Below are 25,221 nucleotides of genomic sequence, written 5' to 3' on the forward strand. Positions count from 1 at the left end.
CCAAGTCAGTATATGGGCCAGCAGCAGGCCTGCATCATGGTACGTGTTTTACCTGCATCATGGTAGGTGTTTTGCTTATATTGCCTCATTTATTCCTTATGAAACATTTATGAGTTCAACAATTAAACTGCATAGGGAAAAAATGAAGCAGGAATCTATAGATTAAAAGGGGCTTAAGAGACATATTGATAAAATTGCAATATATGGAATTTATTTGGATTCTAACTGAAGAAAACAATTGAGAAAATTTGGACAGTGACTAGATAGTTGATGATATTCAGAGATTATTGTTGGGGGACAGAGTCAAGATGGCAGTGTGGGAAGATGCTGAGTTAGGCTCTCCCCACAACTAGGGCACCTGCCGGCCACTGGTGGGGGACCGTGATGCCCAAGTAGACAGGAGGAACCCCCAAGTGAACCAGTAGGACACGGGGGCACTGAGGGGGAAGAATTGGAAGCCAGACAAGATTGGTGCCCCTGAGGCTGGGGAGATCAGGACAGGCAGGCAGGAGGGACTCTCCGGGAGGAGCAGGAAAGGAGCAGAGGGCGATCGCCTGGCCCACTCAGGCCTAGGGAGGCTGCTGAGCTCCCAGGCCAGTCCTCTGTCCTCCAAGGCCCCCCCACCCCACCCCGGCCGCATTGGTCCTGGGGGCATAGGAAGGAGCCCGAGGGGAGAATAGGAGAGGCAGGCAGGAGGGGGCCTCCGGGACCAGGGGAGCAGGAGAGGGGAGGAAGGCATTTGCCCCATCCACTCAAGTCCAGGAAGCTTGCTGGGCTCCCAGGTGAGGTCCCCTGCCCTCTGAGACCAGGGGTGGGGGACACGCCTGGACCGCTTCTGTTCCTTGAGCCTAAGCCACAGCCCCCAGGGCCTTTTCCAGCCCTGTGGGTCCTGAGCATAGGCCCCGCCCAGCACCCAAACCTCTCCCTTGCTTAGGCCCCGCCCTCCACAGCCAAGGCCTTCCCCTCCCCTTTTTTTTTCTTTTCTCTCCTCCCCTTCTTTACTATTGTGATACTGACATACCTTCTAGTTGTTGATTCATCTATATTTTTATATTCTTTCTAACATATCTGTTAGTTTCCTAGTCTAATTTTATTTTTTACTTTGTTATTGTTCTCTTTTTTGTTTTTTTGCCACCCCATGCAGCTTATGGGATCTTGGTTCATGAGCCAGGGGTCAGGCTGAATCTCCTGTGGTGGGAGCTCTGAGTCCAAAGCATTGGACTAACAGAGAACCTCAGATCCCAGGGAATATTCATTGGAGTGAGTGAGGTCTCACAGAGTTCTTCATCTCAGCACCAAGACCCAAGCTCTACCCAGTAGCCTCAAATTCCACTGTTGGAAGCCTCAGGCCAAACAACAAGTAAAACAGGAACACAATCCCAGTCACTAAAAAAAAAAAAAAAAAAAAAATTTCACAGATGAAGGAGTAAGGTAAAAATCTACAAGACCAAATAAATGAATAGGAAATAGGCAATCTACCTGAAAAATAATTCAGAGTAATGAGAGACAAGATGACCCAGAATCTCAGAAATAGAATGGAGGCATGGATTCAGAAAATACAAGAAATGTTTAACGAAGATCTAGAAGAACTAAAGAACAAAAAAACAGAGATGAACAACACAATAACCGAAATGAAAAATACACAAGAAGGAATCAATAACAGAATAACTGAGGCAGAAGAACAAACGAGTGAGCTGGAAGACAAAATGGTAGAAATAACTGCTGAGGAGCAGAATAAAGAAAAAAGAATGAAAAGAATTGAGGACAATCTCAGAGACCTCTGGGACAACACTAAACACACCAACATTCTAATTATAGGGGTCCCAGAAAAAGAAGAGAAGAAGAAAGTGTCTGAGAAAATATTTGAAGGGATTATAGAAAACTCTATAATCTCTTCCTTGACATGGGAAAGGAAATAGTCACCCAAGTCCAGGAAGCACAGACAGTCCCATACAGGATAAATCCTAGGAAAAACACACCAAGACACATATTAATCAAACTAACAAAAATTAAATTCAAAGAAAAAATATTAAAAACAGCAAGGGAAAAACAAAACAATAACATACAAAGGAATCCCTATAAGATTATCAGCTGCTTTTTCAGCAGACACTCTGCAGGCCAGAAGGGAGTGGCAAGATATACTTAAAGTGATGAAAGAGAAGAACCTACAACCAAGATTACTCTACCCAGCAAGGATCTCATTCAGATTTGATGGAGAAGTCAAAAGCTTTTCAGACAAGCAAAAGCTAAGAGAATTCAGCACCACCAAACCAGCTTTACAACAAATGCTAAAGAAACTTCTCTAAGCGGGAAACACAAGAGAAGAAAAAGACCCACAAAACAACTCCAAAGCAATTAAGAAAATGGTAATAGGAACATACATATTGATAATAACCTTGAATGTAAATGGATTAAATACCTCAACCAAAACACACAGACTGGCTGAATGGATACAATAAAAAGACCAATATATAGGCTGTCTACAAGAGACCCACTTCAGACCTAGGGACACATACAGACCAAAAGTGAGGGGATGGAAAAAGATATTCCATGGAAATGGAAATCAAAAGAAAGCTGAAGTAGCAATACCTGTATCAGATAAAATAGAATTTAAAATAAAGACTGTTACAAGAGTTAAGGAGGGACACTACATAAGGATCAAAGGATCAATCCAAAAGAAGATATAACAATTATAAATGTCTATGCACCCAACATAGGAGCACCTCAATACATAAGGCAAATGCTAACAACCATGAAAGGAGACATTGACAGTAACACAATAATAGAGTAGGGGACTTTAACACCCCACTTACACCAATGGACAGATCATCCAATCAGAAAATAAGTAAGGAAATACAAGCTTAAAATGACACAATAGACCAGATATATTTAATTGATATTTATATAATATTCCACTCAAAATCGGCAGAATACACATTCTTCTCAAGTGCACATGGAACATTCTCCAGGATAGACCACATCTTGCAACACAAATCAAGCCTCAGAAAATTTAAGAAAATTGAAATTGTATCAAGCATCTTTTCTGACCACAACACTATGAAATTGGAAATCAATTACAGGAAAAGAACTGTAAAAAACCGAAATACATGGAGGCTAAACAGTGTGCTACTAAATAACCAAGAGATCACTGAACAAATCGAAACAGAAATTAAAAAACACATAGAAACAAATGACAGTGAGAACACAATGACCCAAAACATATGGGATGCAGCAAAAGCAGTTCTAAGAGGGAAGTTTATAGCAATTCAATCTCACCTCAAGAAACAAGAAAAATCTCAAGTAAACTATCTAACCCTACACTTAAAACAAGTAGAGGAAGAAGAACAAAGAAAACCCAAAGTCAGTAGAAGGAAATAAATCATAAAGATCAGAGCAGAAATAAATAGAAACAGAGAAAACAATAGCAAAGATCAATAAAACTAAAAGCTGCTTCTTTGAGAAGATAAACAAAATTAATAAACCATTAGCCAGACTCATCAAGAAAAAAAGAGAGAAGTAAATCAATAAAATTAGAGGGGCTTCCCTGGTGGCGCAGTGGTTGAGAGTCCAGGAAGATCCCACATGCCGCAGAGCGGCTGGGCCTGTGAGCCATGGGCGCTGAGGCTGCGCATCCAAAGCCTGTGCTCCGCAATGGGAGAGGCCACAACAGTGAGAGGCCCGTGTACCGCAAAAAAAAAAAAAAAAAAAATTAGAAATGAAAAAGGAGGAATCACAACTGACACTGCAGAAATACAAAGGATTATAAGAGACTACTACAAACAACTGTATGCCAATAAAATGGACAGCCACGAAAAAATGGACAAATTGTTGGAAAGATACAATTTTCCGAGACTGAACCAGGAAAAATTAGAAAACATAAACAGACCTATCACAAGTAATGAAATTGAAACCATAATTAAAAATCTTCCAACAAACAAAAGTCCAGGACCAGATGACTGGACCAGGTGAATTCTATCAAACATTTAGAGAAGAGCTAACACCCATTCTTCTCAAAACAGATGGAGAAATATACCATGTCCTTGGATTGGAAGAATCAATATTGTGAAAATGACTATACTACCCAAAGCAATCTACAGATTCAACGCAATCCCTATCAAACTACCAATGGCATTCTTCACAGAATTAGAACAGAAAATTTTACAATTTGTGTGGAAACACAAAAGACTCTGAATAGCCAAAGCAATCTTGAGAAAGAAAAACGGAGCTGGAGGAATAAGGTTCCCTGGCTTCAAACTATAGCACAAAGCTAGAGTAATCAAGACAGCATGGTACTGGCACAAAAACAGAAATATAGATCAATAGAACAGGTTAGAATGCCCAGAGATAAGTCCATGCACATATGGGCACCTAATTTACAACAAAGAGGCAAGAACATACAACGGATAAAAGAGCGCCTCTTCGATAAGTGGTGCTGGGAAAACTGGACAGTACATGTAAAAGAATGAAATTAGAACACTACCTAACACCATACACAAAAATAAACTCCAAATGGATTAAAGATCTAAATGTAAGACCAGACACTATAAAACTCTTAGAGGAAAACATAGAAAAACACTCTTTGACATAAACCATAGCAAGATCTTTTTTGACCCACCTCCTAGAGTAACAGAAATAAAAACAAAAATTAAAAAATGGGACTTAATTAAACTTAAAAACTTTTACACAGCAAAGAAAACCATAAGCCAGACGAAAAGACAACCCTCAGAATGGGAGAAAATATTTACAAATGAAACCACGGACAAAGGATCAATCTCTGAAATATACAAACAGCTCATAGAGCTCAATATCAAAAAAACAAACAATCCAATTAAAAAATGGGCCGAAGGAAGACCTAAATAGACATTTCACCAAGGAAGACATACAGTTGGCCAAGAGGCACATGAAAAGATGCTCAACATCACTAATTATTAGAGAAATGCAAATCAAAACTACAATGAGGTATCACCTCACACAGGCCAGAATGGCCATTATGAAAAAATCTGGAAACAATAAGTGCTGGAAAGGGTGTGGTGAAAAGGGAACCCTCATGCACTGCTGGTGGGCATGTAAATTGATACAACCACTACGGAAAACAGTATGGAGTTTCCTTAAAAAACTAAAAATAGAACTACCATATGACCCAGCAATCCTACTACTGGGCATATACCCCAAGAAAACCATAATTCAAAAAGAGACATGTACCACAATGTTCATTGCAGCACTATTTACAATAGCCAGGACATGGAACCAAACTAAATGTCCATCGACAGATGAATGAAAGAAGATGTGGCGCATATATACAATGGAATATTACTCAGCGATAAAAAGATATGAAATTGAGTTATTTGTAGTGAGGTGGATGGACCTAGAGTCTGTCATACAGAGTGAATTAAGTCAGAAAGAAAAACAAATACGGTATGCTAACACATATATATGGAATCTAAAAAAAAAAAAAAAAATGGTACCAATGAACCTAGTTGCAGGGCAGGAATAAAGATGTAGACATAGAGAATGGACTTGAGGACACGGGGTGGGAGGGGGAAGCTGGGGCGAAGTGAGAGTAGCATCGACATATATACACTACCGAATGTAAAATAGATAGCTGGTGGGAAGCAGCAGCATAGCACAGGGAGATCAGCTCAGTGCTTTGTGACCACCTAGAGAGGTGGGGTAGGGAGGATGGGAGAGAGGCTCAAGAACGTGGGGATGTGGGGACATGTGTATGCATATAGCTGATTCACTTTGTTGTACAACAGAAACTAACACAGTATTGTGAAGCAATTATACTCCAATAAAGATCTATCAAAAAAAAATTTTTTTAAAGAAATTATTGTTACATTTTTTTTCAGATGTGATAATGATATTGTCATAGCCAGCCTCTAAGATGGCTCCTGACATTCATGCCATTGTGTAATCCCCTCCTAATCTGAATCAGGGCTAGCCCATGTGATCAGTAAAATATGGTAGAAGGGATGGCATATGACTTCCAAGGCTAGGTCATAAAAGGTGTGCAACTTCCACCTCAGAAGTCACACTGCTCTTTCTTTCTTGCGGAAGTCAGATGCCATGTTGTGAGGACTCTCAAGCAGACATGTGCAAAGGCCCATGTGGAAAGGAACCAACTTGCGACCCACCTTGGGAGTAAATGTACAACCCACCTTGGGAGTAAATCCTCCAGCGCCATCAAACCTCCAGATGACTACAGACCCAGCAACCTCGTGAGAGATGTCAAGCATGACCCACCCAACAAAGATGCTCCTGAATTCCTGACCCACGGAAAGTACAAGAGATAATAATTATCATGTTAAGCCTCTAAGTTTGGGAATAGTTCATTACATAGCAATCAATAATTAATACTGACATTGTGGTTATTTTTTTTTAAGTAGTCCCTATTGCTGAGAAAGCTGCATGTAAAACAAACACTCAGTATTGCTCAGAGCTGGCACACCGTGAAACCGAAGAAAGTACCAACAGAAGGAGATTATGCACAGATATCAGGAAAATGCCCAAGACATGAAAAAGTAACATTCTAAAGCAAATGACAGGCTCAGAGTTACAGAGAATAAACAGGTGTGTCTATTAGCGTTCTGAGTATTATCTGGTGTTATTAGTTCTGTTGCTCCCTCTTAAGGGTAGAATTAATTTTCACTCTATTTGATGTGTAAATAAAAAGATAAATGGGTCATAAGGATAAACCAAATTTTTAAAATATCTTTTAGAAATACAAACTGCAATGTTTACAGATGAAATAATTTGATGTGCAAAATTTCAAGATAATCAGGGTAAGGCAAGTTGGTGGGGTCATTAATGAAACAAGGCTGGCTGTAAGTTGATCATTATTAAAGCAGGACAATAGGTATATGAGCCTTCATTATTCTAATCTCTCCACTTTTGTGTGTTTGAAATTTTTCATAACAAAAAGTAAAAAACGAAACGTTGACACAGGTATTACTAGTCTCCCATTTTACAGATGAGAAAAATTGAGGCTTAGTTAAAGTAACTGCTAAATTTAAGTTCACACAGCTAGTACAGCCGCCATGAGCTGATGCTAAATCTGAAAGAAAAAATTGTTCTTTCCATCGCTCAATTCTGCTTCCCCAGTAGTAACAATATCGCAACACTGTAGAGCACTTTAGAGTTGAGATTTTACGTTATGCCAGTCATCCGAGTGGTTGGGGCAAGATGCAGCCTCATTTTTCTCATTCCCATTGTACCCAGTATAGTATCTAAGGGCAGAGTTTCTCTAGAAAATGTGAATTTAATTGTAAGAAACTGAAGATACAAACGGACCATGGCCAGACCATATATAAAAATAGAACTCTGGCCCACTACCAGCCCAGGAAACCAGCCCCTTATCTATAGTAACTGGCCCAGGAAGCCAGCCTGATGTAAACCAGACTTATAGGAACTCAGGCCATTATTCCTAGTAACAATTCAGAAAGCCAAACAATAATCCCTGTAACAATTGGCCCTGAATGGCCAGGACCTGATGAATAACTGACAGCTTCCCTAATTTTTGTCCTGCTTCCATCTACGAACCAACCAGAGAAAGTCAAGTATGCCCCCTAACCCATCACACAGGACACCCCACTTCTAGTCGGCCTGCCTACAGCCTCCCCAGGCCAACAGTCTCCAGTCGGGGTGTACCTGAAGCCTTCTTTTTTCTACTATAAAAGTGTCCCACTCTTCTGCCTGCCTTTAAGTCTCTGCCAAAAAGCAAAGGGCAGTGACTGACTCCTTTGCTATAGAAAGCTCAGAATAAACAGGGTTTGTTTGTTCTCATTTGGTTGGTCTTCACTTATTTCTACTGTTGATTTGATTTTAAAAATTGAGTAAATAAGCCCAGCTACTCAGCATCTACCTTTGTTCCAGTGAATCTGTCTGGAGGAGGAAGGAGCAAGCAAACCTCAGTTTTGTCTCGGTGGTCTTTTTTGTCTTATTCCTTTAAAATGAAAGCCCAACAGCCACCTTTGACAATATTTAGCCGAAGGGAGCTAGCCAGGAGACAGACTCAGGGAAACTCCAGTGACATTAATCTCTAAACCTGAAACCAGGGTAGATCTCGCCACTTCCAGCCCAACTCCTCACCAGTGAGTCTTGGTTCATCTTTTTTGAGTTCACGCCAAAAGATGTTTCACTGTAAGGGCCTCTTCTGGGCTGGTGGAGCCCCCTAGCTCAAGAGATTCTCATTGACTCTCAAGCCCCCAACATACAACTTCCTACAAGCCTTCAGTGGGTTTGCTAAGCAGTGACTGTCAGAAAGGAAAAGAGAGAGAAGGAGGGGAGGAGGAGAAAGGGAGAAAAAAAAAAGTTTTTCTGAAACTCTGGAGCTACAGCTTGTCTGATGACACCAAATGACTCAGGACAGACTGCTGTTTTCTTGTGAGGCAAGCGGTCCCTTTAAATCAAGTTTCCTAAAAGGGCACATGCCCAATGTTGCTATAGCAACTGGGTTAGAGGCCAAGAACCAACCAGCACTTCCCTCAAGTCTCCAACTGGGCAAAGGTGAGTCGTGGGCAGAACAGTGTGCCAGGAGCACCCAATGCCCCAGAGTAGACCCAGCGCCTCGTCCTGGAGGGGCATTTTAACTAAACACAAAAGTTAATTTGGGGGAAAATGCTGAAATCAAAAGAGGGGATACCATTAAGAAAAAATTAGAGGTGGGGGAGGCTTGTCTTTTGAAAGAAAAAAGATCCCCCAAAACGTTGATGGGGAATTTGTCAGGACAAAAGTCCCCTCCCACGTCCAGGGACCCCCAGGAATGGAGGGCGGGGGTGCGTTGCAGTCCTCTGCCTCTAACATAAGATTGTGAATGGCACCAGGAAGTGGGTGGGCGGGGTGACCAACGGGTTTGGCATCGGTAGAAAATGCTACGTGCGTGCGAGCTTTGCAACATCGCACATAGTGTTGATTACTCCTGGGCTGACAAGAGAAGACATGAGGACATTTCCCTGAAGTGCAATGTTAACAAGATAAATAGGCTTATCGGGCTCTGGCCTAAGATTAGGATCAGGATAACCTTTCAAGATTGGCTAAGAATTAATTAGAAAAACGTTTCAGTACAGTTATCTTCTTTGATGTGGTTTAACTGAAATCCCCATCTTGCTGCTCTCATCAAGTTAATATATTTATTGTCTTGGGAGTGAGAGTCCACAGCTGCAAGTTTGGATAGCCCAATCAGAGATGCCACCTCAAACTTCCAGAGCCACACTTAAAGCCCGAATGACTTGACTAGAACGCCATCCCTGTCTGGTGTCCCAATTGGCAACAGCAGTTAATGCAAAAAACCCAGCAGTCTTTTTTTTTTTTTTTTTTTTTTGGCGGTACGCGGGCCTCTCTCTGTTGTGGCCTCTCCCGTTGCGGAGCACAGGCTCCGGATGCGCAGGCTCAGCGGCCATGGCTCACGGGCCCAGCCGCTCCACGGCATGTGGAATCTTCCCAGACCGGGCCACGAACCCGTGTCCCCCGCATCGGCAGGCGGACTCTCAACCACTGCGCCACCAGAGAAGCCCCCAGCAGTCCTTGAGTATACAAATCATAGTTTGTACCCATGATTCTGTTAATTGTACATAAGGTGGACTTAAGAGTTTGGAATTTGTAGAAATGCCAAGTCACTCTGCATGTCTAGGGATAGTTAGCAAGAATCTTGGGTTCTCCCATAAGGCAGGACTGCCTTGAAATCCTGGCTCTCATACTCGTTAACTGTGTGATCGTGGACAAGTTACTTAACACCTCTGTGCCTCAGTTTTCTCTTCTGCAAAATAGAGATGGTAATAACGGTGGTACCTAAAAGACTGTCAGGACCAAAAGAGAGAACGCGTGCAAAATAGTACATAGAAAGTGCTCAACATATAATAGCTGTCTGGTGTCTCTTTTTGCCCCACTCCCACTATTCCTATTAAATTATAAAATACCAGAGGAGATGATTAAGACTCAGCTCTAAGAATCATTTCTTCTCTAACACTCGATGAATGGTTCATAAAGTTGACAAATGTTCTGATCAGCCCTGGAAAAAGGAGCAGGGTGTTCTGGGGCCAGGGGTGAGGGTCCTAGAATTTACACAGACGAACATGCCACATGGCATCAGGTAGAAGCAGGCTGAGTGCCAGGAGGAGCCAGCTGGGTCTTCAAGACCCAAGTGACCCTGACCCTCAGCAAAGAGCTACACAGCAATTAGTTATCATCTTTTATTTACTCAAATACATTTACAGGTGAATCCAGCAAGTTAAGTCCCTCTTAAACTCAGTTCACTCCTTGCATTCCATCCATCCTCCAGGTATCTGCTGAGAGCAGGGTTCTCTGCTTAGTTCCATAATGGAGTAGAACTGAGTCACCATTACGTCCATGTCCAGCCCAGTTGGGACCCTTTTGTCAGTAAGTCAATGAGGCATCCTTCAGATTCCATGACTTCTGTTTGGGAAGGAGGAACACAGGCAGTAGTAACAATAGACTATTGTCCTCAAGTCAGACACCCAGAAAATTGAATTAGAAAAGAAGGACAAGAAAAAAATTGAATTAGAGAAAGAGGGTAGTAGGGAAGATAAAATTGGAGACAGCCAGCCAAATGCATCCCACATCACTGGAAGGAATCAAACACGTGAGAGCCCATGGCCCGGGTGGGTAGGCCCTCAAGTGTTTGTCCATGCTGAATCTGAAGGGTAATGGAATGGAGAGTCATCTTTCATGGATAGCTACTCAGAAGTCTGCTCAGTGCTTGAGTCCAAGCAATTAGAGGGCTGGCAGATCACACAGGATTTGAGGATCAAGAGATAGGTTTCCTTGAACTTCTTTATTTTATAAGCATAGACGATAGGGTTCATCATGGAGTTAGCATGGGACAGCAGGATGCCCAAGTAGAGCACAACTTGTGGTACTTCACCATTAAAGTAGATGATACAATTGATGATGGATAAAGGCAGCCAGGACAAAGCAAACAAGAAAAGAACCAGAAACAGAGACTTGGCTGTCTTGAACTCCCGTCCATAAAATGCACCTGTCTCTTTGGAGTTAGAAAAGTTCTGATTGAGTTTGTTCCGGATGACATAGAAGATGTCAAGGTAGATGGCACACATGACAACCAGGGGAATGAAAATCCAAGTGAAGAAGCTGAAGTAGACCATGTAATCCATCCTCATCACGGAACGGAATTGGCAGGAAAGGAAGGTGAGATTTTTGTGGTACTCTGAGTTCAGTTTCATGTTCCAGCCAAACATGGGAGTCAATCCCACCAGGAATGACACCAGCCAGCAAAGGCCCAGAGCCAACCATATTCGTCTTTGAGTGGTGAACCTCTTGTATCTGTTGGAATGGAAGAGAGTCAGTGAGTTCACAGAGGAATTGCTAATGAGTGGGGGGAGATGGAGCTGGAGGGTGTTGGTATTCTATGGTGATTTCAGCTAAACTCTACTGGATGTGAAGACAAGATGAGCAGACAATGATTAGAGAAAAATACAGCAAAGTTCTCTGGGAACTTTTCTAAAGAAGTACAACCTCCAAAGCAACAGGAGTACGTTGCCTAGAGTCAGGGGCTTGCGTACCCCATTCACAGTTCCATTTCCAGCCCAAGAATTCTTCAGTCCCTGGGAGGTAAGAGTTATCGATCAAAGTCTCCTGGGATCGCCTTACCTGGGGAGAAATAATCTGCTCAAAGCATATTTGCCTGCTGTGCTCTGCACTGGTTTTTTGTTTGTTTGTTTTGTTTTTTGGCTGTTGTGCTGCTGTCCATAAATTAGACTCTGCCTGTCCCACACTTACTCCCTACCTGTGTCTGCCCCTGCTTCTCTATTTGCACTACACTTGGGGTTTGAGTTAGACTCCACTCTCATGGAGTTGCAAACATCATGTTGAGGTGCTTCCAGGACCTTAAAAGACTCATCCAATCAAAAGTCACCATTTCTCCTTAAACCATTCTTCCTGACAACATTCTACATAGGCTATAAGAAGGAAGCAGATGTTAAGTACTGGCTATGTACTCAGTAGACTTTCTCTCAATAAAATCTCATGACAAACTGGAGATATTTTTATGACAATCTCCATTTCATTGATGGTAATGGTGAAAATCATAGTAGTTACAGCTACCATTTACTGAGCACAGACTGTGTGCTGGGCATTTTTCTAAGAGCTTTACGTGTATTAACTCATTTGATCTTATGGGAAAAGTACAATTATCATCCCCATTTTATAGATGAAAAAAATGAAACAGACAAGTTAAGCAACTTGTAGAAGCCAAAAGTGTTGGAGCTAAAATGGAATGGAGGTGAATCTGAGTTCAGAGCATCTTAACACTATGACGAGGAACTGAGACACAGAAAGCTAAATAACTTGCCCAAGATCAGGCCTCAAGATCTGGGATTTGAACCCAGGCTCGTTTGTATCAAAAGTTGTCTGTAGCTCCCTCACCATGCTCTTTCCCCAAGAGAAGAGAGGAGCAACAAGATACCAATGTAATTCAGGACACCTGGGGAATTCGATTTCTTCATTTGGCAATCTGTTCTGTTCACATGGTCACCTGAAAAGTTGTTACTACTTTCTGTAATGGAGAACTTTTGTGGTCCCCTTCTCAACATGGAAGAAGAAACAAAATTAAAATAACTTTAAAATAGCTTACATTTGCAAAGAAGAGAAACATCAGTTTATCTCCTTCTTTCCTCTCTGCTTATCTTATCATCTAGTACGTCTCTATCATTTCTAAAAGTCAAGAGCATTTTTCACTAATTAAAGATGCATCGAGTTTTTATCATCTTTAGCCCCCCAGGGTATTGAGCATATACTCCTGTAGTCAGTGGGGAGGGATTGGAGCGTTCCTCTGTTTCTAGTTCCCAAGTCTCTACTCATCGTTGTTAAACCCTTCACACACCAAGTGGTGAAAAGAACCTCTTTCAAGCTCAGAGGCCAATTTGGATTTGTTTCCACTCAAAAAGTCTGAGATCTGGAGGTTGTAGTCCCATTTCCCAGGCACCTCTATCACTGCCCCACACCACCCCTCTCCAAGCAAGTTACCTGACCGTGAGCTTGACCCGCAGGTATCGGTCCACGGCAATGGCTAGCAAGGACATGATGGAGGCGTGGGTGAAGATCAGCAGCAGGCAGGTCATGAGAAGGCAGCTATGAAAGTGGATTGTGACACCCAGGCTGATGACAATGGCCAAAGGCATGACCAGCACCCCGACAGCAATGTCAGCCAGGGCTAGGGAGACAATGAAATAGAAGGTGGTGTTCTGCAGGCTGGGGTTCAGTTTGACCACCCAGATGACCAGCACGTTGCCCACTATGGCACAGAGCCCAATGAGAATCTCCACAGTGATGTAGGTAGCGTTGGCCAAGGACACGGCAGTGCTGTTGACAGGCATCTCGCTTTCCAGGTGGAGCCTCCCAGGTGACATTTGTGCCAACAAGATCCGTGTGGACAAGTCAGCCTAGCTCTTGCCAGACATCTCACCAGAGGTCCAGGTGCAGCAGCCACAGTCCAGAGCTCACAACACACCCATTCCTTCTCTTCTCTGTTGGAACCCCCTCTCCCCCTGTCCTTAGAGACAGTCCATCACAGGGCCATCACTTTCAGCCCCAATGCAGGCCGTACACCCCTGGGCTCCCAGAAGCCTGGAGGACAGTTCTATGTGGGCTGAAAGTGAAAATGCTGCTTCTGTTAGTTCCCCTGCCCCTGGAGGGCTACTTAAGCCCCATCAAGACAAGCAATGCTCTTCAGTGGTGTTTCAGGAAGTGAGATGGGCCAAGAGGAAGCACAGAGCCAGGAACACTCAGCAAGAAGATGGAAAGAATGAGAGCTGGGTGGGGGCGTGTTCGTAGCATGGAGAAGACTCAGCATTCATTTACTCAAGGACTAGATAAGAATGTCACTCTGGGTGGGAGAGGAGCTGGGAGCACTGACCACGTAACATTCTGGTTTTCTGATAGCTTATCAGAAAGATCGCACAGTAAGGAGGCAAGCAGAACCCACAGAAGAGAAAGAAATAGCCTTTGGTGGCAGGCTCCTAAACTTAGCCAGAATGTACTCTTTCTAAGGAGTACACTCCATAGACTGACTGTGTCCCCCCAAAACTCATAGGTTGAATTCTGACCCTCAAGTCAAAGTAGTTGGAGGTGGTGGCTTTGGGAGCTTATTAGGTCATGAGGGTGGAGCCCTCATGAATGGGATTAGTGTCCTTATAAGAGGGACCCCACAGAGCTCCCTTGCCCCTTCCACCATCTATGTACCAGGAAGTTGGCTCTCACCAGACACAGGTTCTACTGATGCCTTGATCTTGGACTTCCCAGCCTCCAGAAATGTGGGAAATAAATCTCTCTTGTTTCTAAGTCACTTAGTCTTTGGTATTCAGTTATATCAGCCCAAAGGTACTAAGACAGCGCATAACAGTAAGGACTGAGAATTCGGCCACATGAGTTGACTCTGCTGGGGCATAGCTGGAACACAGCCTTTGTATCAAAGATCTTTTGCCAAAGAGACAAACTAAGATTCCCTGTTCAGATGAGCAAAACTTCAGCACCTCCCGTAAGCATCACATCTGCTGACCCTCATCTTCCCTTCTCAGCCCACACACCCACCATGCCCTCACACTAGCAACCAGCCTGTGTCAGATCTATTTGAGGGACAACAGGATGACCAGCCATGCAGAAAGGAGGGAAAGGGCAACATGTACACATGATCACACAGCATACCTCCTGCCCTCCGGCCCCAAGCCCCACCCCCGCCCTGCAGGAACAGCCATCTACCTGAAAATCAGACCCTCTCCCTGAAGTTGCTCACCTGGGAACTCCTGGGAATCAGACACTTGAATGCAATTTTTATTTGGAGTTCCCCTGGTTCAGGGGTTTCTCAGTGCCGCCCAAAAGGGTTATTTAGAGAGACAGCAAAAGGAACAGTTGGACCTAAGCCCACACTGTGGATTGAAGGGTTGATAATACTTACCTCTAAGCACCAATCTACGTAGAGCCAAAAAATAAAATTTGACGATCACAGGAGTGCTGTTCTGGTGTTTACTAACAAACACCTCTCACTGGGGCACTGGCGAGATGCCTCAGCATGGGGCCTGCCAGGGTCTTCTTTAGTTGTTCTGCTTCGGCATCATCTGTCGACACCCCTACCCCCCCACTGCCCACCCCCACCGCATCCCAAGTCTGTCTGGTGTGCCTTGCTAATCCCTGCTAGACTTGCTCAGGGAAATGAGCCATCTCCCCGGACATTAAGTGGCAGTCCTCTCCAACTGCATTTCTGTCGCTCCAGCATTTCCCAATGTTAGCCGTGCCCACATCCCTGCACTTTGGGAACATGAAAGGTGTCACCAGCCTCCAACGTGACCTCTCATAAATGTCTCTACTGCAGCTGCTCTCTTTATCTCTGCTCGGGAGAAGGGAGATATAGAGAGCGATTTCTAGGAGGCTGCGTGCGACCGAAACAAGTCCTCCTCGCTGTAAAGCCGTTGTTGAATCTTGGTAATTCACTGCCAACAATGTACCCCGGCTCCTGACCCTCAGCCACCCAGTAGCACCAAAACCTTGTGGGAGAGAAAGACCCTCTGGGGTAGCAATGAGTCGTGTTGCCTGGCTGTGGTGATGGTATAGCTAAGGAACATTTTTCCTGGAGGGTTTGGTAACCCCGGGTCTGCCTGGGGTGGACGAGGACAGAGCGAGTGGGCTCATGGCAGAGTGGAGCACAGACAGCTGCTGTGTGTTTGGGAGCTGGACAGACAGTGGACAGTTCCTGCATTTAAAGAAAAAAGCCTGTGGCCCTTGTGCAGCTGTAGGCCAGAAGCTTGGGGGAGGGAGAAGGAGGTGGAGGCCAGGGAAAAACCACAGATCCATCCTACCGGAAGTGAGCCGAGCTGTTAGGGATGGAAGTGACAGCAGGAGCTGGAAACCTGACTGGTGGGTGTTTTCAGATTCCAGCCTAATTCCCCTCCTTTAAGACCCAGGTGAGTCCTTCCAGAATCAGCCCATCTCATCTGGGTTAGAGAAACCAAGTAGAAGGGTTTTGCTCAAGGACCAGTCACAAGGACAGCGTGGTGGGGACAGGATAGCCTGTGAAGCTGTAACCCACAGGAACAAGGAGAGACAGGGGACACACTTGGGGCCACTGACCCAGCCACCGCCTCCCCCCCTTCCCCAGGAATTGTTCCCAGAATCCTCTGCACAAACCTGGGACATTTCCTCTCCATGAATAAAGGAAGCCCTTCCTTTATATTTTCTGAGTAGACAGAGCCCACCGATACTCAGGGGGCTGATGTGAGGGGTGAGGAGGAAGGCTTTCACAGTCACTTAGCATTTTGGGGTAAGACGGGGCCCTGAGTGTCCTTTTCATTCTAGACCGAACACCAAAGGGCAGCCAGGGAAAGAGGACAGAGAAACCAGGAGGAATGGTCCCCTTTCCCCATCCCCCCAACCCAGTCCACAGCCACTCTTAGTCAGGGAACTACCCTCATCACCTCTGAGCCCCCTAACCCAGCCCCAGGTGCAGCCTCCATGTTGCCCCCACGATCAAGTCCAGACTCCTCGGAATGGCATTGGAGACTCTCTGTGAGGGGGTCTCCCAGCCCCTGCAGTCTCCTGTTGCCTGGTTCATCAGGAAACCATAAGTGCCCCTGGGCCACGTGTCCCGGGGCTCAGAGCGAGCTGTTTCGCTTCCTCTCCCCTACGCACATGCTCCTTTCTGGCTAGGAAGGCCCTTCTCCTGTGCATCCACACAGAAAACAAGCACTTTTCCTTCTAGACACTTCTCAAACTGAACCTTGAAGAAAAATTTTCAGACCCCACCCGCCCCTGTCCCATGCTGGGTTTATATAATCCCTCCCCTGTTATTCTTTGAGCTGCTGGAAGGCAGGGATCTCCCCTTTTCATTTCTGCATTTCTATCCCCTACCACAATGCCTGACAGCTACTAGGTGCTCAGAATATTGACAAATGAATGAGTAGGAACCTCAGTGAACCAGGCGACGTAAACTCAGCACTGGGTATAGAATACCAGCAATCAGCCAGGACCTGTGAAGCGCTTTCCATTATACTAGCTGCTGTGCCGAGCATTTTATACATCTGATCTCCTTCGATTCTCTCTGATGAAGTAGATACTGTCATTACTGTTGAGGCTCAGAAGGGTTAAGTAACTTGCCCCCCGGGATGCAGAGCTAGGAAGTGGCAGAGCTGGCATTCAAACCCAGGTTCCCGGCTTCCGTAAATGCATAAACGAGAAGGGCTTGGGCCCCAAGGGGATCTCTGTACCAGAAAGAAAACCTTTTGTTGGACCAAGGTGCCCCACACACAAAAAATTTAATAATAAAATAAATTATAAGTGAAACGTGGCTCAGCAGATTTTCCCATCTAAAAGAAAGCCCATGTCTGTTTAGGTTCTACTGAAAAAACCTGAAAATATGGAGGAGGGAAGGGTCTGGGAGGAACCATGAGCCTGAATCAGAGAAAAAGCAACCGAAGTCCTAGGGAAAGGCCTCTCGTGTCCCAAACCCTGGCCTGGAGCCACCATGGGCTGAGGCAACTGGACTCAGATCAACTGCAAGGCCACAACCTGACCCTTGGGCTTCTGCTTAAAAGCTTAAGAGCCCGGCCAGAGATGGTTCATCTGATCCTTTGCAGCTTCTCAGAAAAGCCTGGGAAATCCCAGCACCCAGCCTGCAGCAACAACAAGACGCAGTGTTAGCAGGGGCCCAAGGAAAGGACTCTGCAGCCCCAGAACTGGTGCAGGTGGTTGCTGAGACAGGATGTCAGGCAGGCGGAAGGTGCGGGCTTCTGCCAGGGGCTGGCTCTCACTGACTCGACTGCTGCCTGCAGAGTTGCACAAAATCATTTTGCTCACTTCCTCTTGGCCCCATCACCACTTCCCCAAAGATTTATATTTTTATAGAACTTGATGCTTGCCAGCTAGCAGCAGAGGCTTAGAAAGAGCAAGTGCTCAGAGTCCCTCCAGGACGGTGGTCTGCTCTTTCTCCCCCTCTGCCAGCCCCCCTTCCTTCTCTGCCTCTCAATCAAGCCAGAGGGAGGAGGCTGTGCCCATCTGCAGCCACTGTCCCCAGGGGGCTTCCTACTAGGACTTCAGCTGTGACCAAGGAGCCAGGGATTCCCTATAGCCTGAGTTCAGCAGACTAACTGAGAGCCAGTGTGATGGGGGAGGAGAGAGGTCAAGGTTCCTTCACTCTGAGCAACAGGAAATCCTGCCCAGCTAAGGGGAACTGTTCCTGGCACCTACGCCCCACCCACCAGACCCTCCACCCACACTGAGTGTGTCAGAAGGCCTCTGGGCTCTAGTGGAGAATCCAGAGAAGGGTTCAGCTGACTATATTTATTCCAGGTTCTAGGCACTTAGGAAGTGAGGAGGTGTTCCGACTACCGGAGTCTTAGCAGGTAAGAGGCTTTTATTCCTGTGTCCCTGTTGGGGTGCTATGTGCAGCAGTGACCACCAGGTGGCAGCACATTTCCACTGCCACTCAGGGTGCAGGCTGAGCAATAAAATCCCTGAGAATTTAGCAGCACAGCCTCCGAGCACCACCTAGCCAGCCCCCTCAGATCGCGACACAGAGAGATTGCCATCTGCCTAAATTCAATCCAATCCCAAAGAATATTCCTGGGCAGTGCCAAATTCCATCCTCTTGATTCAAGGGGCTGAGAAGCAGCTTCTCCTTTTAAACCCGTGAGTGTTCCAGTAAAAACAATATTTGGTGCCCTTCATAGCGTGCAAAACTCCTCACACGGTCCACGTCAGTAAATGAACACAACAACCCCGCAAGGTAGGTATCATTCGTCTCATCTCCCAGCAGGAGAAACTGAGGCAGAGAGACAGGGGGATCTACTCAAGGTTGCCCATCTGGTCAGAGGCAGTGTGAGGATGGAGCCATCTCTGGCCTCCTTGACGTGGGGGGAGGGCTGCGGGGGGGACAGAAACCACCCGGGGAGGTCCCACCGGGATGTTTCGCTCCCTATGCCTATGTCACCAGGCCCTCCCTCGGTGCCTGCCAGTCTCTGACCTGTCCTCTCCCTTCTATGGGCACAGGGCCCACTGGTCCATTTTCCCGGCCTTTGCTGGAATGCTTCCTGTCTTTTGGTGCACATGATTTCTCAAACCACCTTGGGTCTCTTTGCAATCCAGCCTCCTCTTCATCACAGCCCCAGGCTTCTGACCACCCATGCCGGGTGTCTCCACAGTCCCCGGGGTGGCCAACTGTACACCCTGCTCTTGATCCCCACACCCTTTGTCTAAACACCAGAAGGTGTAAGAATGAACTCCGGATAGAGCAACTGCTGATCCTAAACGTTTCCAGCAGGACCATGCCCCGGGCCCTGCTTTTTACCTTCTACCTAGCAAATGTGATGACACTCCTGCAGGAATTGGGTGGGAATGCCCCTGTTTTGATGACATATGTGTCTTCCCCTCCTATACTACAAGGCCTCTCATATTTATGACCATGAGAGCTGCATGATTGGATGCCAACCAACCTGTGCCAGGCACTCTGCCAGGGGTTGTACACACAAGTCTACAGCAACCCTGCAAGTGAGTATTATTAGATCCATTTCACAGATGAGGAAACTAAGGCATGGTAGCCAGTGAATGACTTGCTCTGGGCAACACAGCCAGTAAATGGCAGAACTGGGCCCAAACCCCAGTCTGTCTTGCCTTCAAAGCCCTGGCTCTTCTCAATGAACCCCATGAGGACAGTTACACATCAATATGCCAACACCCCAATTGTCATTTGGGCAGAAATCCTTCAGTGTCCTAATTGATAAGACTGGCTTCAGAGGTCAGGCCACCTACTAGGGGCAATGTGTTATTGGGCCAATTGTCTGCGTTCCAGCACCTGTCAAAGCTCAGCTCAGCAGGGGGGTATCCTGGGCCTCCAGAGCAGCCAGTCCCCTCCCCCTCCACACTCTCTGCGTGCAACTCCTACAGTGGGCCACATGAGGCAATGGCGTCCTGGAACCATATTACTTTAGTTCCCTGCTGAGACGCGTTCCCAGATAACCTCAGCCTCTGCGTTTTATTAAAGGTAAATATGGAAGGCTGTCAGAGGAAGTATGTACTGCATTTCATCATGACCAAAGATACTATCTGCTGCTATGTTCCCTATAGAAAGTTTCTCAGGATACATTTCTCTGAGGAGTTTAGTGTTAGAAAAAAAAAAAAAAGTTGCTTCTCTTAATAAACTAGCCTGCTTTGTTGAACTGCTTAGTGGTAGAGCTTTGTATAATTTGGTTTTGTGTGGGCAGCCAAGAGGCTCCGCCCTGGTGTTCTGTCTCAGTAACCACGCTCTGCTTAGGTATCCCACGGCATCTATAGTCCCCGCGTCAGCCCTTGGCACCTGTTGTGTCGGGGATTCCGTCGTGCCTTGTTCTTTTATCATGAAGGGCTCCCATGCTTTTTGGAAGTGGGCAAGCTGTAAATAACGAACACACAGAACTGACATTAGAAGGCCCGTTAGTGTTTATTTTGAAGGCAGGTCTGCCGGTTGATTCACCCAGGTTCTTAAACAAAGATTCTTGTCAGTCCCCCCACGACTTGGAGGGGAGGATTTTTTTCCCCGGACAAGTGATCCACAATCGTATTTTAGATGATCAGTTTGGGCAAAAGAAAAAATACGTCGACACTGGAAATGCCCTCTGGGGTTCAGTGAGCCCTTTGAGGAAAGCTTTCAATACAATACTTGAAGCATCAGTATCCAGCAGGATCTGGTAAATGTTCCCTTAGGAATGATGCTGTATAGAGCATAATGTAATGATTCTCCAGGTGGAATTTATTTTTATTTATGTAACCCCACCCACTTCCACAAAGGACTGAAGTTACTCTACCAGGCTGAGTCAATAGCTTCCCCCTCTGTACTCCCACGTCATCTCACACATTCCTCTGTTTGAGCACTTATTACACCACTTTGTAGTTATTTAATTACATGACTGCTCCTCTCACTAGCTAGCAAACCCCAGTAACTAGTAAACTCCTTAAGTAAACTCCATAAGAAATTATACCTTATTCATCTTTATATCTCCCTCCCTCTCCCCTTCTGCCAAAAGTACCAAGAGCCTGAAATAGTACCTGGCACATAGGAGACCTACAATCAATTCTCATTGGATGTGTGTTGCATTATTCTCAGGTCTCTCCACTCCTCACCTTGCAGGAATGCTGACCATATGTCTCTACGTCCACTGCGGAGTCAGGAGGGATCTAGGAAGTCCTCTTGCTCACCAAAAATAGCTTTTTGCATCTAACTTCAATTGCAAACCAGTACAGATAGAGAACAACATTTTTCTGGTCAAAGTTTGGGTCTGGTCAAAGGCACCCTCAGGGAGAATGTGTGCTATTTACATTACAGTTTGTGGTTTCAGCATTTTTATATACAATAGCCTATTTCATTCTCTCATCTCTGTGATTTATCTAAAATGGTGCCCTCTACACACACACACACACACACACACACACACACACACGCGCGCGCGCGCGCGCGCGCGCGCGCGCACTCTCCGTCATCTCACTCTGTTTATTTCCTGTTACCCCTTTCACAACCAGAGCACTTCATCAGAGTTTATTCCTTTCCTCACTTGGCTTGTCACTGCTCTGTCTGCAGGACCCAGAACCACCTCTGGTCCTGGCTAGCCCATTTAGTGTGACACATGATGTAGTGTGACAGATCACTGGGTTTGGTATGGGGTTTCCAGAATATGAGGATTTGGGGTGGGAGGGAGCAACAGAGGAATCTGATGCCCAGAGTGGCTAGTTCAAGGTCAAACCTGGAGCAAGCAGCCAGGGTTCTTCGCCAGCAGAAAGACTGGGAACCCACGTGGTTGGGAATCCCTAACGATGCGCTCCCCAGTTCCTGCATTTTCTTAGGGTTGATTCTCTCAGTCTCTTGCTGGAGGGGCTCTATCCATGTTCTGCTTCACTGGCTCCTTTGTCATTCTGGTCCCCCCTCTCTCTGAATCCGCAAACCGCCTAGGACCCTCCAACCAAGTCTGTGGTTGATTTTTTCTTCTTTCATGCCTGCACTTGAGCCTTGACCAGTCTGCCTGTCAACCCGTGCTGATGGGTGCAGTGGTGGGTGCTAATGAGTTACACCTGGAGCACCCCAGATGGGCCTAATGGACGTTCAGCTACAGTGAGATGCTTGACGGCACGCACATCCGTGCCTCTTCATCCAGGTGCCAGGCCCTTCCCACTCCGCCCTCACCTGACATGCTCCGGGGAGAGATCACTGTCCGGTCCAGGCCTGTGCTGCAAAACATGCTCATCTGTCTTTTTAAAACTCTGTTTCTAAATGGATGATGGCGGACAAGTTGTTCATTCTGTGTCTTCATTTTCCCCTTGATAAGTGACAAAGATACCTGACCGAGGGCTGAGGGAAGCAACGTGGGCCCGGCAGCTGGTCCACGGTCTTGCTGACCTCCCCCTCTACCAGTGTGTGAGCGCTACAGGGGAGGGTCCTGGTTGCACGGTCAGGGTCACGCCAGCGCCCGGCCACTGCTCCACCTAAGAGGTGCTTGATAAATATTGAATTAAAGGAAAATCATTTCACACCTACCAGCCTCCCCAAACCGTGAGATACAGGCTTTTGGGAATCCAAGAGGAAGGACTCCCCAGATGCTGGTCTCTTCGGCACTGACTCTCCCAGTTTCTCAGTGGAGCGGCTCTACTCCTGTCCAAATCCCCCAGCAGTGCTCCTGGCTTCTGAAACAGGAAGTGTCCAAAGGAGATTTGGAGGAGGCGGTATCATCTTCCTCTCCCTTCTCCACAGTTGCCAGGGTAACTTGCTTACCCCGTTCCAAGTGGTTTGTTAGCATTGGAGATGGTGCCCACCTACCCGGGGAAGCAGAAGCAGGCGACCTCGGTGGGCTCCCAACCGTCCCATCCATGACTCCTCTGTGAGCCTGGGGAAAGGCAGCTCTGATCTGAAGACGCTCAGTTCCAGACATGCTGTCTGCCAGGTCACTGGCCCCTAAGAGCCACCCTGGCCCCCGACGTGCCCCAGGTGACACTCTCCCAGCACCAGTCTCAAGAGCAAGATTATCCCAAGCAATAATCGTAGTTTCCATTTCTCACGTGTCATTCATTCTGGAGGGCCTGGCACGTCACTCGACACTATTCACCACTGGGAAGGGCCCCCTCCTGCGCAGGGTGTAAGGGTTGCTGAATATTACAGCCAACTCCTGCCGAAACAACTGCATGGCAAACCTGGGGGCACATGAGGCCCACAATTTAACTTGAATTACATCTATTTGTATTTGCTGTCAACCCTCAACACCAAACATCATCCAATCTTTCATTAACCGTGGAATCTTTCCTGATTTCAAGGCAACAAAGAAATAAGTTTGTTTTAGGTCGAGAGTTTAGGCTCAGAGCCAACTCCAATCACTCCCGGCTTCCAAAATAGCATCTCATTCTGTCCTTGTCCCTCCAAGATGAGCCAACTGGCCTGCTCTGGCCATTCCCAGTGGAAGGCTAGACCTCGCTTTAATGACCATGACTTCAGCTGGGGCAACAGAACTCTAGGTCACTGCAAGACAGTCCAGCCCACGCCCCTTTGTCCCCCACCCCCGTGCCCTGCCCAGTGCCCATGACTAGAGCTTTTTATGTGATTCTGGAGTTGGCACACTCTCCCTTTCTTGCCAATAATGCCAGCTGTTGTTTCTGAGCAAATGGAACAAATGACCAACGTGAACTCCACGCAATCTATGGACTGGAAACAGCTACAGGGAGGCAAGGGCAGCCGCTGCCTAGGGTGGGACTGGGGGAGATGGAGGAGGGGTTTGCGAAGGAAGATGCAAGAACCTCAGGGAAGAGGGCAAAGGGCGAAGCCTCAGCAGAGAACCACAGAGAGGCACAGGGGCCTTGGCGTAATGGCCCAAGACTGCTGCAGGCCTCACAACTCCTCCCCAGTTTCGCTTCCAAAGATGAACTCGGCTGCGTCTTGACCAGATGAACGGAGTATATGCATAGCCTTTTATGAATGCCATTTTAAATGTTAAATTCTCTGTTAAAGCTGAAATGGATCTGAGAAAACAATAGGTCAAACTCCCGATTTCACAGGTGATAAGAAAGGTTCAAAGACAAAATAGATGTGTAAGTGAGAGGCCAAGTCTAAACTAGTACCCAGCAGCACCACTGCCCCCTGCAAGTGTGCACGCGCGCGCGCGCACACACACACACACACACACACACACACACACTATACCACACCGCCTCCAAGTCAGGTAGATGAGGAAGGAAAAGAAAAAATAGCAAGTAGAGATTGCCTACTATGTGTCAGGAGCCACAGTAATACAGCGACAGCCACTAACCCTCCTGCGGGCGCCCTCTGGGCCTGGCACAATGCTTAGTGCTCTGTCACACGCTCTCCCTTGATCCCTGTCAAGGCTGTATCGCAGAACACATCCTTTTCATCACATCTGCTCTTTGCAGGAGGGAAGTTGCGTTTAGAAAGGTTCTGTAACTCAACAAGGTAGCCCTGCTTGTAGACAGTAGAGCCAACATCCACCTGGGTCAGTCACCTGCCCAACCCCTGTGCCACATGCCCCGGGCTGCTCGTTCAGTCCCGTTGCAACCTTGAGAGGTGGGTTTTGCCAGTCTCTGCAGATGAGAGATGGGGGTGAGCAGCTCGAATCCGGAATTCAACAGTAAGACAGCCCCAGGATCTGCTTTTCCCCTCAAGTGGGAACCTCTAGAGGGAAGCGCTAGTTCTTGACCCCAGACTCTAACCTGGAAAGGCCTTTCTGAGCATCGCACGGACTGGCTACCGGCACAGCTGGTGGGACATAGACTGGGTCACAGGGGCTGCCCAGCCAGGACTCCCACCGAGTAAGCCTGAGCCTCATTCCCTGGGTCTGGAAGAGGAAACACCAGTTTCCTAAACTGCCCCCTGCCAGTCCGCAGCCCTGCTTATTTGATGAAGGAAACACCAGCGGAGGGGAGTTTTCAGGTCCTGGATGTTGCGCGAGGAAGGGGCTGTGTGCTTCCTCGTGGGAGCGGGTGACGCTGTCAGTCTCCCCCGCAGCAGATGACAAGGAAGGAGGTCCCTGCGAGGAACTAAAGGTGCCCTGCGCTGAGGCGATGGGCCGGGTCCTCACAGGCAGCTGAGCCCAGCCATAGGTCTGAGAACTGGAGGGAAGCAGGGACAAGGAGGTGGAGCTCTCGGGGGGGGGTGGGGGGCTTGGTGGGGGGCGGTACTGGTTCCCAGGCACCCCCAGGGGGTCACTGCGCCGTCAGCTCAGCTCCGCTGCTCTAACG

The 25,221-nt window shown here is 46.8% G+C and overlaps 1 protein-coding gene across 1 annotated transcript; it reads right to left on the bottom strand.

The window, feature by feature from the left end:
* Window positions 1–10,179: 10,179 nt before the first annotated feature.
* On the bottom strand, window positions 10,180–13,704 carry ADORA3 (adenosine A3 receptor). The gene is made up of 2 exons (XM_067727248.1): window positions 13,000–13,704; window positions 10,180–11,298 (listed from the first exon to the last, which is right to left on the bottom strand). Exons 1-2 carry the CDS (start codon window positions 13,380–13,382, stop codon window positions 10,692–10,694), a joined length of 990 nt encoding a protein of 329 aa, XP_067583349.1. The 5' UTR covers window positions 13,383–13,704; the 3' UTR covers window positions 10,180–10,691.
* Window positions 13,705–25,221: the final 11,517 nt, after the last annotated feature.

Source organism: Pseudorca crassidens, chromosome 2 (assembly GCF_039906515.1).
Source record: "Pseudorca crassidens isolate mPseCra1 chromosome 2, mPseCra1.hap1, whole genome shotgun sequence".
NCBI lineage: Eukaryota > Metazoa > Chordata > Mammalia > Artiodactyla > Delphinidae > Pseudorca > Pseudorca crassidens.